This window comes from Podarcis vaucheri (assembly GCF_965113315.1).
Source record: "Podarcis vaucheri genome assembly, chromosome: 1".
Classification (NCBI taxonomy): domain Eukaryota; kingdom Metazoa; phylum Chordata; class Lepidosauria; order Squamata; family Lacertidae; genus Podarcis; species Podarcis vaucheri.
In genome coordinates, this window is record NC_138759.1 from 4282504 (window position 1) to 4299576 (window position 17073).

Here is a 17073-nt window from a genome sequence, read left to right on the forward strand (position 1 = left end):
CGCCCACCGACAACTCCTAAGCCTCCTCCTGCTGCCCCTTTTCACCGACGGCTCGGGGTAGGCTTGGGAGTCACGGGCGGGTGGTGCGCCAAATGCCACCCCCCTCAGCGAAGACACCCAGGATGGACTGGCCCCACCGCACACTCCTCCCTCCGCCACTGGCTCCCAGTTATGGCTTTACCAAATTGGGGGGGGTCACAGGGAGAGGAGAGGAAGGGGAAGCCCCACCCCACCAACGGCATTCTGCTAGTTCATCATCATCATCATAATAATTTTTATTTATACCCCGCCCTCCCCAGCCGAGGCCGGGCTCAGGGCGGCTAACAAGCAATAATAAAAACAAGTTGAATGAATACAACTTTAAAAACAAGATTAAAATACAACAAATATTGAAACATTAAAATACAGTGGTGCCCCGCAAGACGAATGCCTCGCAAGACGGAAAACTCGCTAGACGAAATAGTTTTCCGTTTTGGAGGTGCTTCGCAAAACGAATTTCCTATGGGCTTGCTTTGCAAGACGACAATGTCTTGCGAGTTCCTGCTGGTTTTTTCCCTCCCCCCCTTTTTCTAAGCCACTAAGCCGCTTATCAGCTGATCCGATCAGCAGATAAGCCACTAAAAGCCGCTAATAGCGCTAATAGCGCTAATCCGCTAATCCTTCAATGGGCTTGCTTCGCAAGACGAAAAAACCGCTAGACGAAGAGAATCACAGAACAGATTCTTTTCGTCTTGCGAGGCACCACTGTATTAAAATGCAGCCTCATCACAGGAGGAGAAAGGAAAAGGAAAGAGGGGAAGGGGATCAAGTTGATTCCAAGCCAAAGGCCAGGTGGAACAACTCTGTCTTACAGGCCCTGCGGAAAGAAATCAGATCCCGCAGGGGCCTGGTTTCATGAGACAGAGCGTTCCACCAGGCTGGAGCCAATGTTGAAAAGGCCCTGCCTCTGGTTGAGACTAATCTGACTTACTTAGGGCCCAGGACCTCTAGGGTGTTGCTATTTATGGACCTTGAGGCTCTCCGTGGGGCATACCGGGAGAGGTGGTCCCGTAGGTATGAGGGTCCTAGGCCGTGAAGGGCCTCAAAGGTCAAAACCAGCACCTCGAACCTGACCCTGTACTCCACTGGGAGCCAGTGCAGCTGGAAAAGCACTGGGTGAATATGCTCCCATGGCAGAGACCCCGTGAGGAGCCTCGCTGCAGCATTCTGCACCCGCTGGAGTTTCTGGGACAGCTTCAAGGGCAGCCCCGCGTAGAGCGAATTACAGTAGTCAAGCCTGGAGGTGACTGTCTCATGGATCACTGTGGCCAGGTCAGAGCAGGAAAGGTAAGGGACCAACAGCGTCGGATGCAACCCTATGTACAAAACTCTGCATACAGATCTACAAAGCTGGGTGCAAATCTATAGATATACACGTGTGTGTGCATGCATGCAAACCTTATCTTTTGGCAAGTGAGAGCCATGGAACAGTAAGAAGAGACAGTGGCTGTAGGCTCTCGTTCCCTGGTGGTTTTTAAGCAGAGATTGGGTGGCTTCAGGGATGCTTCAGGTGAGATTCCTGCCTAGCAAGGGATTGGACTAGGGATGTAGGGTTGGGAGGGGGGAGGGCATTCCCAAGGCAATTGCTTCGGGCACATTTTTGGGGAGGGAGCGCTTGAGCCGGCCCTTTGCAAGGCTGGAATATGATCAGATCCCAGCCTCGCAAAGCGGCTCAGGGAGGGTGCCTTGAGAAATAATAATAATAATATTTTATTTATACCCCACCCTTCCCAGTTCAGAAAACGGGGCTCAGGGTGGCTAACAACAAATTTAAAACACTTAATTGATGCAACAAAAACCAGCATAAAATACAGTATAAAAAGTGAATAACAATAAATTCAGAATTTGAAAATCAATTTAGGGGGGGAATTCATCCAATAAACATTAGATGATCACCAGGGCTAGCTGGCTAAATTAGTCCTATTTGGGCCAGCGAGGAGACTAGGGGAGAATTAGCTGTGGGGTTCCAGAGCGGGTAATCTTCATAAAAAGGGGAGAGGGAGGGAAGGAAGGGGAATGAAAGATCATACTAAGTTCAAATTGAAAGCCAGGCGGAATAGCTCTGTCTTACAGGCCTGGCAAAAGGAAGTTAAATCCTGCAGGGCCCTGGTCTCATGGGACAGAGCCTTCCAACAGGTCGGAGCCATCACTGAGAAGGCCCTGGCCCTGGCGAAGGATAATCTGACTTCCTTAGTTCCCAAGACCTCTAAATTATGATTATTCATAAACCTTAAGGTCCTCTGCGGGCAGACCAGGAGAAGCAGTCCCGTAGATGCAAGGAAGATGCCACGCACCATCCGATCTCAGCCTTAGCCTTGAAACCCTTTGCAAAACATTGCAAGGCCCTGTGCTGCTTTCGGAGGCTGGGGTCATTCCAGTGGCTGTGGTGGCTGGTGCTGGGCTGGTGCACAGCAGGCTACGTTCGCCCTCCAGACCCCCAGTGCCCCCCCCCGGCGCTATGGATACATGCTCCACTGCTGGATTGGACTAGGGGTCCTTTCCAACTCCACCGTTCTATGATTCCATCTTGCCGAAGCCTCACAAGAGCTCACGGAGAGCAGGAAATCTTGTGAGATTTTGGCGTGATCCTCTGTCGGAAGATGGCACTGCTGCTAGTGCTTTGTGGGCTGTGGCACACAATGCAGGAAGAGAGGCACAGCGCCAGTGGCGAGGCGAACAGCGCAGGGAGGGGGTGGCCCATGCCTGTTCCGTCTCAAGTGGCAAAACGGGGTGCGCCTACCCCACCCGGATTAGGGGCTGAAGGGAGAAGTAGGAAAACGGAGGCCAAGGGGGAGTTTGAAGGGTGTGTGTGTCAGAAGAGAGGGAGGCGGAGGAAAGCTTTACGGGAGCTGTTTCCCACTCGAGAGAGAGATATAAAAGAAATAGACTCTGGGTCTCAAAGAGTCGCCTCTGTGCTTCAACAAAACACCTGTAGGTGCACCTGCAGACTCATACAAGGTGAAAAAGAAGTCAGGATTAAAAAACTGTGAATGATCTCACTGCCTGGGAGTGGGCTGCCTAAGCCAAGAAGCAGCCTGTCCCCAGAGAGAGGATGTCATCCACTCTAGGGCTGGTGCCCAGCAGCTCTCCCCCATCTTCTGACGTCACTGAATCACACTGACTGATGGATTTGTGGTTGCCCGTTTGCTTTATTCATACGCCACTGCGCTAGAGACATTAGAGCGCTCACTGCTGCGTTTGTTGCTTTTCAGCGCTGCTGTGATTGTCGCAAGCCGCTTTTTGCTCCACGTTCATTGTTGGAAAAGCAGGATGCAACTATTAAATAGAAAACATGGCCAACTGCGCAACACGTTTTTGGAACGGAAGGGGCAGGGAGGACAGAAATTGCTTTTGACGCCTTTTTCCCAGGTGACATTTCTCTCCTTTTTTGAGGGAAGGGGGGGGTCTCCAGTTTAGCAACCCAAACAAGGAAGGGCATCTCCTGCAAGAATTCCTAAGATGAGCCTAGGCAAGGAAGAACCCCCCTGGCCCTTCTTCAGTGGAAAATGCCTCACCCCTGATCCCGGCAGCCATGACTTACCCTCAGAGGTCTGCAGAACCAGCATCTTGCTGTAGGGGCTGACCCCGGTCTTGTTGAAGGCCTTGACCCGAGCACTGTAGGTGCTGTTAAAGTGGAGTCCATCCACAGTGCACATCGTCTCTTTCCCGACATACACCTCCTAAGGACACAAAGACACAAAGCTGATGTATGTGTGGGAATGTTCAGGGAGGCATATATTGTTTATTAATATCCTTTCTAACTCGTGCTAGCAGGTTCCTTTGCTTAGCAGAGTTTACATTCCCCTCCTCAGGCACAGCAGATAGCTGGTTGCAGGCTCGTGTGAGTCTCTCACTGTTATACAATTCAGTCTGTCTCAGAATGAATTGTATAGTTCCTGCTAAGTAAAGGGAAAGGGACCCCTGACCATTAGGTCCAGTCGTGACGGACTTTGGGGTTGTGGCGCTCATCTCGCTTTACTGGCCGAGGGAGCCGGCATACAGCTTCCGGGTCATGTGGCCAGCATGACTAAGCCGCTTCTGGCGAACCAGAGCAGCGCACGGAAACGCCGTTTACCTTCCCGCCGGAGCGGTACCTATTTATCTACTTGCACTTTGACGTGCTTTCGAACTGCTAGGTTGGCAGGAGCAGGGACTGAGCAACGGGAGCTCACCCCATCGCGGGGATTCGAACCGCCGACCTTCTGATCGGCAAGTCCTAGGCTCTGTGGTTTAACCCACAGCGCCACCCACGTCCCTGCTAGAGTTCCTGTTAAGTTCCCTTTAATCCCTCTTAAAAGAATAAAGAGACAACAATCTTATTTAAAGCCAATAAAAGAAGTTTACTCACATCAGTTCACAGTTGGATTCCTGAAGGCAGACTTAGTTACGAAATATGTACATGTGGATCTTCCCCATATGGGGGAATAATCCCAGCGCTTATGCTAGATGAGAAGCCATCATAGCATCCTAGCTAAAAAGGTGGTCAAAAAAAGAAGGAAGTCAAAGAGAGAGAGAGTGCTGCATGATTTGTGCTTTTCGATACCTGGACAGGTAAGGTCCCGCCCCCCTCTAGTCACATGCAAGGAAGGATGCTCCAGGCCAGGAGGAAACAGGAAGTTTCGACTGGCTGACCAATATCCCCTTGCATGTCCACTCTAGGAAAACAAGGAATGTTGCATTTGACTGCTCCCACAGGGAACGGGCCCTTTCAGGGAAGCTTTGCAATGCAGCAGAGACCTGGTGTGCGCAGTGGGAGGCAAGATCATAGGCCAGCCTTTGCCAACCGGATGCCCTCCAGATGTTTCGTACCACTACTCCAAAAGTCCATGCTGGTTGGGGCCGGTCGGAGTTGTAGTCCAAAATATTGATAGGTGTCAGGTTGGCAAAGGAAGACTCTGGCTCAAATCTCAGTTGAGTCAACGACAATCGCTGAATGTCCAAAAAATTAGGATTGCGGGAAGCTGCCTTGTGCTTATTGCTGTCTACACTGGCTGGCAGCAACTCTCCAGGGATTCAGGAAGGGAGCCTTCCCCAGCCCAACTTGGAGATGCTGGGGACTGAAGCAGGGTGTTTCTGCATGCAGAGCAGATGCTCTGCCACTGAGCAATGATCCTACCTTAAATATATAGGGTAAACAAGAAACTGCCTTATGCAGCCAGGCCACTGGACCATCTAGGCCAATATTGTCCACACTGACTGGCAGCATCTCTCCAGGGTTTCAGCCAGGGGCATCTCAGGGGCATTCGCTCCCCAGCGAATATATTACATATATTTGTTTTTTTGATTGCTACTCCTAAGAAAAATTGATTGTTGAGTAACTGTCCCTGAAACTCACAGCTCCCCAGAGAAACGAGGAGGCTAGGAAGCAATTGCCTTTTATTTCCAAGATGTTGGAGGCAGCTATTTTAAGCCAGCCCCCCCCCCTCCAAAAGGCATCTGTGCTGGCTTAGCTTTCCACCCACCTGAGTCTCACATCACAAAATCTATTCTCGATTGCCTACGCACACAAAGCGTTCGTGGTTTCAACCCCTGCATTTCAGGGACTCGGACTAGACCCTTGGGGTCCCTTCCACCTCTACAGTGCTGTGATTCTAGGGTCCCAAAGCCACTTCCGCCCTTCCAAGGAGGTGGGGTTGTGGGCTTCACGGCCCCACCACATGCGTGCTGGGTGGAGGCCAGCCCCCGTGCGATTGGGGGGATTCCCGGCCGCGTCACCCCCTAGCCCAATTGGCCGGTTCAGGGGGCGTGGCCTGCCCTATAAAGGCAGGACGGGGCCAGGGATCTCCCTCTTTGATGCTCCTCAGCTGTTCCGGTTTCCCCACCCTCCCACCCTATAAGGTTTCGTTCCTTGACCTTGCTATGGACCTCGGTTGGTCACCGTTGAGGGGCCTGGTAGGAATTTTCCCACGTGGTAAATTGGCCCCTGCCACTTGGTTTTCGCCTACCTCGTAGGAAATCGTCACAACTTTCTGGGTATTGGCGGTTAGGCATTGGTGTTGCTCTGTAGATGGAAGAGGGGAGGTAGCGCCATCACCTGCCCCACATATTGAAGGGTAGTCCGGTAAAGGATTCTGGGGGGCGTGGCCTTGTCCAAAGCCTGGGGAGGTGAGGGCCTAAGGCACGCCCCCAATTGGTGACCCCGGGGGAGTTCCTAGTTGATGTGCATCAGCAGGACTCCCCCTACTGGTGGTTAACCCTTCAGCGGACGGGCTGAAGTCGGATATACAGTGGTGCCCCTCAAGACAAATGCCTTGCAAGACAGAAAACTCGCTAGACGAATGAGTTTTCCGTTTTGGAGGTGCTTCGCAAAACGAATCTCCTATGGGCTTGCTTCGCAAGACGAAAATGTATTGTGAGTTCCTGCGGGTTTCCCCCCCTTTTTCTAAGCCGCTAAGCCGCTTATCAGCTGATCCGATAAGCCGATAAGCCGCTAAAAGCCGCTAATAGTGCTAATAGCGCTAATCCGCTAATCCGTCAATGGGCTTGCTTCGCAAGACGAAAAAACCGCTAGACGAAGAGAATCACAGAACGGATTCTTTTCGTCTTGCGAGGCACCACTGTATTCAGTTAGGATCAATGCCTAAGCCAATACCGCTCATCACCTGTAACCAATAAAAGTTGTGGCTTTATTTAGCCCATTAACCTTAATAATTGTGTCATGTGTCATTATTTCCACCGGGGGGGGGGACGGGAACTCGCCACACAATTCTATTTGAGTTTAATGGTCTTTTAACAAGGTTGGGTGGCCACCTGTCAGTTGCGATCCCTGCATCACACGGGGTTTGACTAGATGACCCCTGGAACCCCTTCCAACGCTAAAACCCGGAGCCAGCACTGTTCTCCCTCCCACCCACCCACCCCACAATGTAAAAGTGCCTCTCCATAAAACGTACCCTGAACTGACCACCGTTCCCATCATCCAACTCCAGGATGTATCCGTCCACTTGCACCGCGGAAAGTGGGGGCTGCTTCCACGACAAGGTGGCGCTGTTGTTCTGGGTGCAGCACTCTTCCAGCTGGAGGATTGGGGGGGCCGGCACTGGGGAGGAAGCTAAACAGAAATTAGTGTAACCCCGACTTCTACCGCCAGACAGGGTGGAAATCGGGGCCTCTGAGTTCTGCAAGAGTTTGTCGGCTTATTACCCATCCTTCACCCTAATACAGTGGTACCTCTGGTTGCGAACGGGATCCGTTCCGGAGTTCCGTTCGCAACATGAGCAGAACGCCACCCGTGCCTGCGCGGGTCGCAATTCGCCGCTTCTACGCATGCGTGTGACGTCATTTTGAGCGTCTGCGCATGCGTGAATGGCGAAACCCGGAAGGAACCCTTTCCAGTAATTCCGGGTCGCCGTGGGAAGCAACCTGAAAAGATTTAACCTGAAGCAAACTTAACAAGAGGTATGACTGTATAATAATAATAATAATAATAATAATAATAATAATAATAATTATAATAATTATAATAATAATTATAATAATAATAATAATTTATACCCCGCCCCTCTGGCTGGGTTTCCCCAGCCACTCTGGGCAGCTCCCAACAGAATGTTAAAAGCACGATAAAACATCAAACATTAAAAATTTTCCTCAACAGGGCTGCCTTCAGGTGTCCTCTAAACGTCATATACAGTGGTACCTCGGGTTACAAACGCTTCAGGTTACAGACTCCGCTAACCCAGAAATAGTACCTCGGGTTAAGAACTTTGTTTCAGGATGAGAACAGAAATCGTGCTCTGGCAGCGCGGCGGCAGCAGGAGGCCCCATTAGATAAAGTGGTGCTTCAGGTTAAGAACAGTTTCAGGTTAAGAACGGACCTCCGGAATGAATTAAGCTGAGGTACCACTGTACCTCACTGTACCACAGCCATGAGATTTGATTATTTTCTAAATGTACTTGCATCTTTGCTACTGTAATTCAAAGAGTTGGTGTTGACCTTTAAAGCCCTAAACGGCCTCGGTCCAGTATACCTGAAGGAGCGTCTCCACCCCCATCGTTCTGCCCGGACACTGAGGTCCAGCTCCAAGGGCCTTCTGGCGGTTCCCTCACTGTGAGAAGCCAAGTTACAGGGAACCAGGCACAGGGCCTTCTCGGTAGTGGCACCTGCCCTGTGGAAAGCCCTCCCATCAGATGTCAAAGAAATAAAGAACTATTTGATGTTTAGAAGATATCTGAAGGCAGCCCTGTTTAGGGAAGTTTTTAATGACTGATGTTTTAATGTATTTTCAATCTTTTGTTGGAAGCTGCCCAGAGTGGCTGGGGAAACCCAGCCAGATGGGTGGGGTATAAATTATCATCATCTTCATTATCATTATCATTATGTTTATTATTATTATTATTATTATTAGTAGTAGTAGTAGTAGTAGTAGTAGTAGTATTGTAAGAGGCTGTCCATGGCTACAATAACCCTTCAAGTAATATAAGTAGCGACGTTTCTGTACCTTGGCATTATATGTTCTGTTTTAATTTTTGTACTGGAGTTGTAGGTGATAGTCCAGGGGACCAGCTAAAACTTGCCAGTTTTTCTCCTATTCTAAACTACTGAGTGTATAGAAATCAGTAAACCATCTCATCTTCTTGTTCATTAGCCCCAAATTTGAAAAAAAGCTATAGAAATACTGTTATTACTGCAAACTGAGACCAAATTGCCAATTCAGAACTTCCTTCTCATTAGCCGTGGGAACTGCAGTTCTCCACAAGCCTACAGTTCCTACCCAGGTGGCAGGCACCCTGAGCGTCGCCCTACAACAAACCCTGTTTCAAGACAGGGGTCTGGCTATCCCTTCCCCCTTGCGAGGCTTTGAAGTGCCACAATGGCGCAGATGGGCACCTCGCAGCTGGCAGGTTGCCCAGGAGCCAGCAAACATATTCTCTGCGGCCCTGCCTGTTGCTGTGTCTCTCTGCTCTGCCGCTCTGCCCCAGATGGGGCCTGTTGCGATGTGCCAATGCAGCTGAGCTGGCAAGGAGGAGAGGAACGGATGCGAAGGCAGCTGGGCATGTCGCAGGCAAGGAGGGCTGCATTGTGCCCAGTCGTGTGAATGCAGGAAAAACAGATCTTGGAATGAACGACATGCAGAGGAAGGAGGGAGGCAAACACTCCCATTTATGCATCAGATTTATTTTCCCTGTTTCCTAAAATGGCAATTGCGCAGCCATTACTGCAGGCATGTAAACATGGGAATTTTCCATCCTGAGAAACCTAGATTATCATTCTCTCTCTCTCTCTCTCTCTCTCTCTCTCTCTCTCTCTCTCTCTCTCACACACACACACACACACATACACATACATATACCGTATTTTTCGCTCTATAAAACGCACCAGACCACAACACGCACGTAGTTTTTAGAGGAGGAAAACAAGAAAAAATAGAATCATAGAATCATAGAATCATAGAATCATAGAGTTGGAAGAGACCACAAGGGCCATCGAGTCCAACCCCCTGCCAATATATTCTAAACGAAACAGTGGATGTATGATTTTTGTGGTTCATGCTGTGGCCACAGACATGTGATCTGACAGTGAGTTTGGAGTAGCCCAATGCAAAAATCCTGAGGATCCATGTGGATCTGTGCTTTGTAACCACGTTTTAAGTGGGGAGGGAAGGAAAAGCACTCAAGGGACAAGGAGCACGCGTGGGGTGTGTGGAGAAGGATGCTGCTAATAATGCTATTTAGCCAGCTGAGTGGGGAGGAGAGAGGGACAGAGAGCCTGCTTGCTTTAAAGGAGCCGACCAGACAGGAGCCGCTTACACTCGTGTAAGCGGCTCCTCTCCTCTCTCTCCTGCTTTGCTCCTTTAAAGCAAGCAGGCTCTCTGTCCCTCTCTCCTCCCCACTCAGCGGCTCTTCTCCCGCTTTGCTGTTTCAAAGCGAGCCACGGAGGAGGGAAGGAAGGGGAACTATGGATCCTCTGCTCACGACTGCAGCAGATCCCCCCCGCCACCCGTAGGCATTCCCTCCATAACATGCACAGACATTTCCCCTTACTTTCTAGGAGGAAAAAAGTGAGTGTTATGGTGCAAAAAAATTAAATAATTTTAATTGAATTTTCTGTTTCACCATTTAAAATACTCATTTTACATCCTTAAGATATCAGTGACTTTCTTTCTTCTCTTTCCATGGTTCATTTTACAGATCATAAATCCCTGCACATTTTACAAAAAGCTATACCATTCAATATTCTACTATTGCATCTATCAAAACTTGTTTACACTGTTGAATTTATCTTAACTGCACTGGCTCCCGGTGGAGTACAGGGTCAGGTTTAAGGTGCTGGTTTTGACCTTTAAAGCCCCATGCGGCCTAGGACCCTCGTACCTACGGACCGCCTCTCCTGGTATGCCCCATGGAGGACCTTAAGGTCCACAAATGACAACATTTTGGAGGTCCCAGGTCACAAGGCGGTTAGATTGGTCTCAACTAGGGCCAGGGCCTTTTCAGTACTGGCCCCGGCTTGGTGGAACGCTCTGTCCCAAGAGACTAGGGCCCTGCGGGACTTGACATCTTTCCGCAGGGCCTGCAAGACGGAGCTGTTCCACCAGGCCTTTGGTCTGGACTCAGTCTGACCCTTATGTCTTCCCTCCCCTTATGGTTTTGATCTATGGGGAAATGAGGCTGCATTTTAAATTGCATTTTAACCTGTATTTTAAATTGGTCCCCCCTTATGTTTTTACTGTAATTTTACCGGTGTTAGCTGCCCTGAGCCCAGCTCTGGCCGGGGATGGCATGATATAAATAAATATTATTATTATTATTATTATTATTATTATTATTATTATTATTATTATTAATGCTGCCAGCATTTTCAGCTGCATACATTTATTTCCCATATATTCAATAAACGTTTACCAATCTTCTCTAAATGTATATTCTTCTTGTTAATAATAATAATAATAATAATTTATTATTTATACCCCGCCCATCTGGCTGAGTTTCCCCAGCCACTCTGGGCGGCTCCCAATCAGTGTTAAAAACAGTACAGCGCTACATATTAAAAACTTCCCTGAACAGGGCTGCCTTAAGATGTCTTCTGAATGTCAGGTAATTATTTATCTCTTTGACATCTGGTGGGAGGGCGTTCCACAGGGCGGGTGCCACTACTGAGAAGGCCCTCTGTCTGGTTCCCTGTAACTTGGCTTCTCGCAATGAGGGAACCGCCAGAAGGCCCTCGGTGCTGGATCTCAGTGTCCGGGCTGAACGATGGGGGTGGAGACGCTCTTGTTCTCTTAGTCTATATGTTAAGTCTATGAGTTGTGCATATTTCTGTCAACTTAAGTTGCCATTCTTCTTTGGTTGGGACCTCGCTCGTTTTCCATTTTGGGACTAACAAAACACAGGCTGCAGTAGCAGCAGCATCCATAAATAACCTTTTGACCCTAGTTTTTTTAGGAAAGTACTTTAAAACATTTTTTTCAATTCATTATGCATCATTTCCCAATACTCTTTCCCCCTTTTACAAGTCTACTGGAATGTCATTTTCCTAGTCCAGAGGCTACATCCGCAACTAAGGACATAAGAATGGCGCAATGAGTTGGCGCGTTCCATGTCTGTTGTGCTCCTCTTTTAGTAAGATGGTGTTGTGAATCTCTAGGATTCTATCTAAGAAGAGCCTGTTAGATCAGGCCGACTGGAGACTGGAGACTGGGGTGCCGGGTAACATTCCTAAAGAAACAAGTTAACATTACTCGTCTTGGTCCATATGGAAATGTTATCTACCCAGACTCACTATCAAAGCTCGGCTTTTAAAACTGGTTCCTAGGGAACAGTGTTTCCAAAAAAAAAGGACATTTAATTATTATGCAATTGTTAGTCACCCTGAGAACTTTGTTCAAGCATGGGAGATAACATGCCTAAAATAAATTTCTAAAAAGGGTAAAGGGACCCCTGACCATTAGGTCCAGTCATGACCGACTCTGGGGTTGGGGAGCTCATCTTGCTTTATTGGCTGAGGGAGCCGGCGTACAGCTTCCGGGTCATGTGGCCAGCATGACTAAGCAGCTTCTGGCGAACCAGAGCAGCGCACGGAAACGCCGTTCACCTTCCCGCCAGAGTGGTACCTATTTATCTACTTGCACTTTGACATGCTTTCGAACTGCTAGGTTGGCAGGGGATTCGAACCGCCGACCTTCTGATCGACAAGCCCTAGATTCTGAGGTTTAACCCACAGCGCCACCTGCGTCCCCCAAAATACCAAAACCATTTCTACCTTGCGGCTATTTTAAACCTGCTGTTTCTTTCCTCCCCCTCGTATTTTCATGCCTGGCACTCCTTCCAAACAGACAGAGACAGGATTGCTCTGACATTTACCTTTCATTTGCATGAAGTCCAGCTGGTGGATGGTCTGTAGCAAAGGGCCACTGTCCAGGTTCAGATCAAAGTCTGTTGTCATCCTTGGGGAGAGGGTTCCTTTCCCCCACTGGTCCTCTGTCAGGTGGACTCTCCTTATCAGCGCATCAGAGATCTGGTGGCAAAGGAGACGGGTGAATCAGAGAGTGTGAGGCTTCGATAAATACAGGGCTGGAGAAGCCTCCCAGGAGTGAGGAAGGTCACAAGCCTTGATAGCCAAAATGCAAAATCCATCCTTAGACACAGGATACCCTTTGACTGCCATACACTTGTGGAATGTGAAACACAAGAGCAGCCAAGTACAACATTCCTAGAGTGAACACATTTACACAAGGGGGGGGGGATGTTTGTCCAGCCAGCAGGTCAACTTCCTGTTTCCTTCTGGGCTGGGACAGACTTCCTCTGCATGTGACTTGAGGTGGGCGTGGCCTCACCTGTGCAGGTAATAAGAAAAGCACAGGGCAGGGCAGCCACCTCTCTCTCTTTGACTACATGCATCGAAGAAGCAACATCTGCTTAGCCAAAGATGCTCTCTTGGCCTCCTAAGAGAGGACAAAGGGACTGTGTCCTTATGAGATCGTTTCCAGGTGTATGTTACTTTTCTAAGCTAAGTCTGCCTTCTGGGATCCGATTGTGAACAGAATGTGAGTAAGTAAACTCTTTTTATACTTTTATAGAAGACTGTGTCGTGTCTTATATTTTATGAGGGAATAAGGGGGAAATACCAGAACAGTAATTATAGAGGCTTTCGCAAGCCTGAGCTAATGCATCCGCTGTGAGTTTAAAAAGGGGAATGTTACTCTGCTAAATTGTGAACTTGTTAACACAAGTTGGAAAGGCTATAACCAAGGCTATAGCCAACAGAGGCTATAGCCAACAGAGGACACTGGGATTATCCACACATATATACTTTGAAACTAAGTCTGCCTTCAGGGATCCAACTGTGAACTGATGATGTGAGTAAACTAATTATTATTATTATTATTATTATTATTATTATTATTATTATTATTATTATTTATATCCCGCCCATCTGGCTGGGTTTCCCCTGCCACTCTGGGCAGCTTCCAACAAAAGATTAAAATACAATAGTCTGTTAAACATTAAAAGCTTCCCTAAACAGGGCTGCCTTCAGATGTCTTCTAAAAGTCTAGTAGTTGTTTTTCTCTTTGGTGGCAGGGCGTTCCACAGGCTGGGTGCCACCACCGATAAGGCCCTCTGCCTGGTTGCCTGTAACTTGGCTTCTCGCAGTGAGGGAACTGCCAGAAGGTCCTCAGAGCTGGACCTCCACGTCCAGGCAGAACAATGGGGATGGAGACACTCCTTCAGGTATACTGGACTTTTATATACTTTACACAAGATTGTGGTGTGTTTATTCTTTTAAGAGGAATATAAGGGAACTTACCAGGAATCTAATATTGAGAGGCTTAAACAAGCCTGCAACCAGCTTTCTGCTGTGCGTTTAAAAGGGGAATCTAAAACTCTGCTAAGTAAAGGATGTTGCTAGCACAAGTTGGGAAGTATATTAATAAGCAATATATCCTCTCCTGCCTCCCTGAAGATTCCCACACAACAGACCTGAGAAAATTCAGATCACAGAAGACAAAAAGGAGGGGATTTAAGCCTTTGCTGTAGTCATGAGGAAATTCCCTCCTCTAAGGCTGCTATTTGCATCAGGGGGAAATGTTCCATTGATGCCAAACTCCTCTGCTTCTCTGCCTCCAGCAACCTGCATCTCCTCAGCAACTTCTCTTTGCATCTTATAAAGTGCATATTAAATGAAAAGATGCATTTAATGGTTCATCTTGTGCAGCTTCAGGTCTATCAAGCCCACTACTGTCTCTTTATACCAGCTGTGTTTTCCCCTAAGGACTCAGACACTTTGCAGTGACTCCGCCTGAGATCCTTTTAACTGGAGATACCAGGGATTGAATTTACGGGTCTTCTGCATGTGATGTGCTCAGTCCCTGTACTTCGCTCCGGCCATCCCTGATGGAATGTGAAGGACTGAGTCTTAAAAGGTTAAACAGACTAGCAGGTTTATCTTCTCAAGGCGACTTGCAAACAAGCAGTCAACTCCTCCTTTTTCCACCAGCGCCTTGTCCTCCTAGGCCAGGGGTCTGCAACCTTTAAGACAAAAAGAGCCGCTTGGACCTGTTTCCGAAGAAAAAAAAACTGGGAGCCGCAAAACTTGTCATTATAAAAATAACTTTTTGTCACTTTTTTATTATTTCTTTGTTTGACCCCTCAGAATTACTCCTCCTCATAGAAATAAACGTTAAATTAACAAGTTACCTTTTTGTGTGTGTGTGTTCTTCACTCCCCTTCAAAACAGTGACCAGCGTACATGCCCCCTTTCAATACAGTGACCAGCGTACATGCCCCTTACAATGTAGCGGGCGGGAAGGTGATGTCGGGATGGTGCGTGACTAACGCATGCACTGCCCCCATGCGACATCACAGCCAGAACAGCGCCCGCCACAGTGGGGAGTGTCGGGGCGCACAATGCGCCTCCTCCCCTCGCTAGTATCCGCCCCGGAGCCGCAGCAAAGGTGTAAAAGAGCCACATGCGGCTCCGGAGCCGCGGGTTGCAGACCCCTGTCCTAGGCCAAGTAGCCTTGAGTTGCTTAGGAATGCTAGGTAGCATCATTCAGTAGACCGGTCATGAACACCACAATGTACAGTGGACACTCGGGTTGCAACCTGCAGCGTTCGCAACCTGCAGCGGCCGCATGCACGACCCCTGGAACCCGGAAGTAACCCGTTCCGATACTTCCGGGTTTCAGCCGTCCATAACCCAAAAAAAGCACCCTGAAGCGTCTGTAACCCAAGGTATGGCTGTATACATGAACTCAAGGAGGTCTGGATTAGGGCATTTGCAGCAATAAGAGGAAATCCACGCTTCTCTTAGGAGTATGAACAGGAGGGGAAGAGAATCAAGCAGAAACCTGGAGGAATCCGCTGGGATCGTTCTCCTTGATGACCTCCAAGCAGTATTCCATGAGTCCGGTCGTCTGGCGTAGTTTCACTGTGCAGTGAGAGATCTGGTCCCGCACCACCTGCAACGAGACACACAAGACAGCAATGTTTCCAGAGCTAGGAGCCATGCTGTTCTATCTCTGTACCATTGTCCAGCCCAGACACTGAGGTCCAGCGCCGAGGGCCTTCTGGCAGTTCCCTCCCTGCGAGAAGTGAGGTTACAGGGAACCAGGCAGAGGGCCTTCTCGGTGGTGGCGCCCGCCCTGTGGAACCCCCTCCCATCAGATGTCAAAGAGATAAACAACTACCTGACATTTAAAAGACATCTGAAGACAGCCCTTTTCAGGGAAGTTTTTAATATTTAACGCTGTATTGTTTTTAATACTTGATTGGGAGCTGCCCAGAGTGGCTGGGGAAACCCAGCCAGATGGGCGGGGTATAAATAATAAATTATTATTATTATTATTATTATTATTATTATTATTATTATTATGCATTCAGTGGTCTGTGTTGTCTGGACTAGGGATTCTGAGCCCTTGTGTTCTGATTCGATTAATAATAATAATAATAATAATAATAATAATAACAATTTATTATTTATATCCCACCCTCCCCAGCCGAAGCCGGGCTCAGGGCGGCGAACAACAATAAAATAAGACAACATTCTAATCCAATCACAGAACATTTCAGGATTTGGGCCTCTGCCATTGGCCCTTAAACTCTGACTTGTGATTCGCAGCTTGGAAGTTTAGACAGCCAATCACGTTGAGAGTGGGAGTGGCCGAGGCCTCCAGAAATGTCTATAAGCAGTTGCTTTGCCCCTGTTGTCCAGTTCTGCAGTTCAATAAAGGTTCTTGCTGTTATCACTTTGTCTTGCCTTGTGGGAACCCACCTACGGTTCAGCTTCTGAACACCAGCTATTGGAAACAACAGGAGGGGAGTGTTGCTCTTGTGCTCAGGTCCTAGAATCATAGAATCATAGAGTTGGAAGAGACCACAAGGGCCATCGAGTCCAACCCCCTGCCAAGCAGGAAACACCATCAGAGCACTCCTGACATATGGTTGTCAAGCCTCTGCTTAAAGACCTCCAAAGTAGGAGACTCCACCACACTCCTTGGCAGCAAATGCCACTGTCGAACAGCTCTTACTGTCAGGAAGTTCTTCCTAATGTTTAGGTGGAATCTTCTTTCTTGTAGTTTGGATCCATTGCTCCGTGTCCGCTTCTCTGGAGCAGCAGAAAACAACCTTTCTCCCTCCTCTATGTGACATCCTTTTATATATTTGAACATGGCTATCATATCACCCCTTAACCTCCTCTTCTCCAGGCTAAACATGCCCAGCTCCCTTAGCCGTTCCTCATAAGGCATCGTTTCCAGGCCTTGGACCATTTTGGTTGCCCTCCTCTGGACACGTTCCAGTTTGTCAGTGTCCTTCTTGAATTGTGGTGCCCAGAACTGGACACAGTACTCCAGGTGAGGTCTGACCAGAGCAGAATACAGTGGCACTATTACTTCCCTTGATCTAGATGCTATACTCCTATTGATGCAGCCCAGAATTGCATTGGCTTTTTTAGCTGCCGCGTCACACTGTTAGCTCATGTCAAGTTGGTGGTCAACCAAGACTCCTAGATCCTTTTCACATGTACTGCTCTCAAGCCAGGTGTCACCCATCTTGTATTTGTGCCTCTCATTTTTTTTGCCCAAGTGCAATACTTTA

The 17073-nt window shown here is 48.4% G+C and overlaps 1 protein-coding gene across 6 annotated transcripts in view; it reads right to left on the minus strand.

Annotated features, from left to right (window-relative positions):
- Positions 1 to 17073, minus strand: part of TRIM9 (tripartite motif containing 9) — a 75432-nt gene that overhangs the window by 15659 nt on the left and 42700 nt on the right. For 4 of the 6 annotated variants that reach the window (XM_082217204.1, XM_082217202.1, XM_082217206.1 and 1 more), the window contains exons 4-7: positions 15327 to 15437; positions 12340 to 12493; positions 6933 to 7090; positions 3581 to 3719 (exon numbers count right to left, since the gene is read on the minus strand). In XM_082217204.1, coding sequence (XP_082073330.1) covers positions 3581 to 3719; positions 6933 to 7090; positions 12340 to 12493; positions 15327 to 15437 — 562 coding nt within the window. The remainder of the gene's footprint in view (positions 1 to 3580; positions 3720 to 6932; positions 7091 to 12339; positions 12494 to 15326; positions 15438 to 17073) is intronic. The other 2 variants (XM_082217207.1, XM_082217203.1) reach the window with 1 other exon arrangement.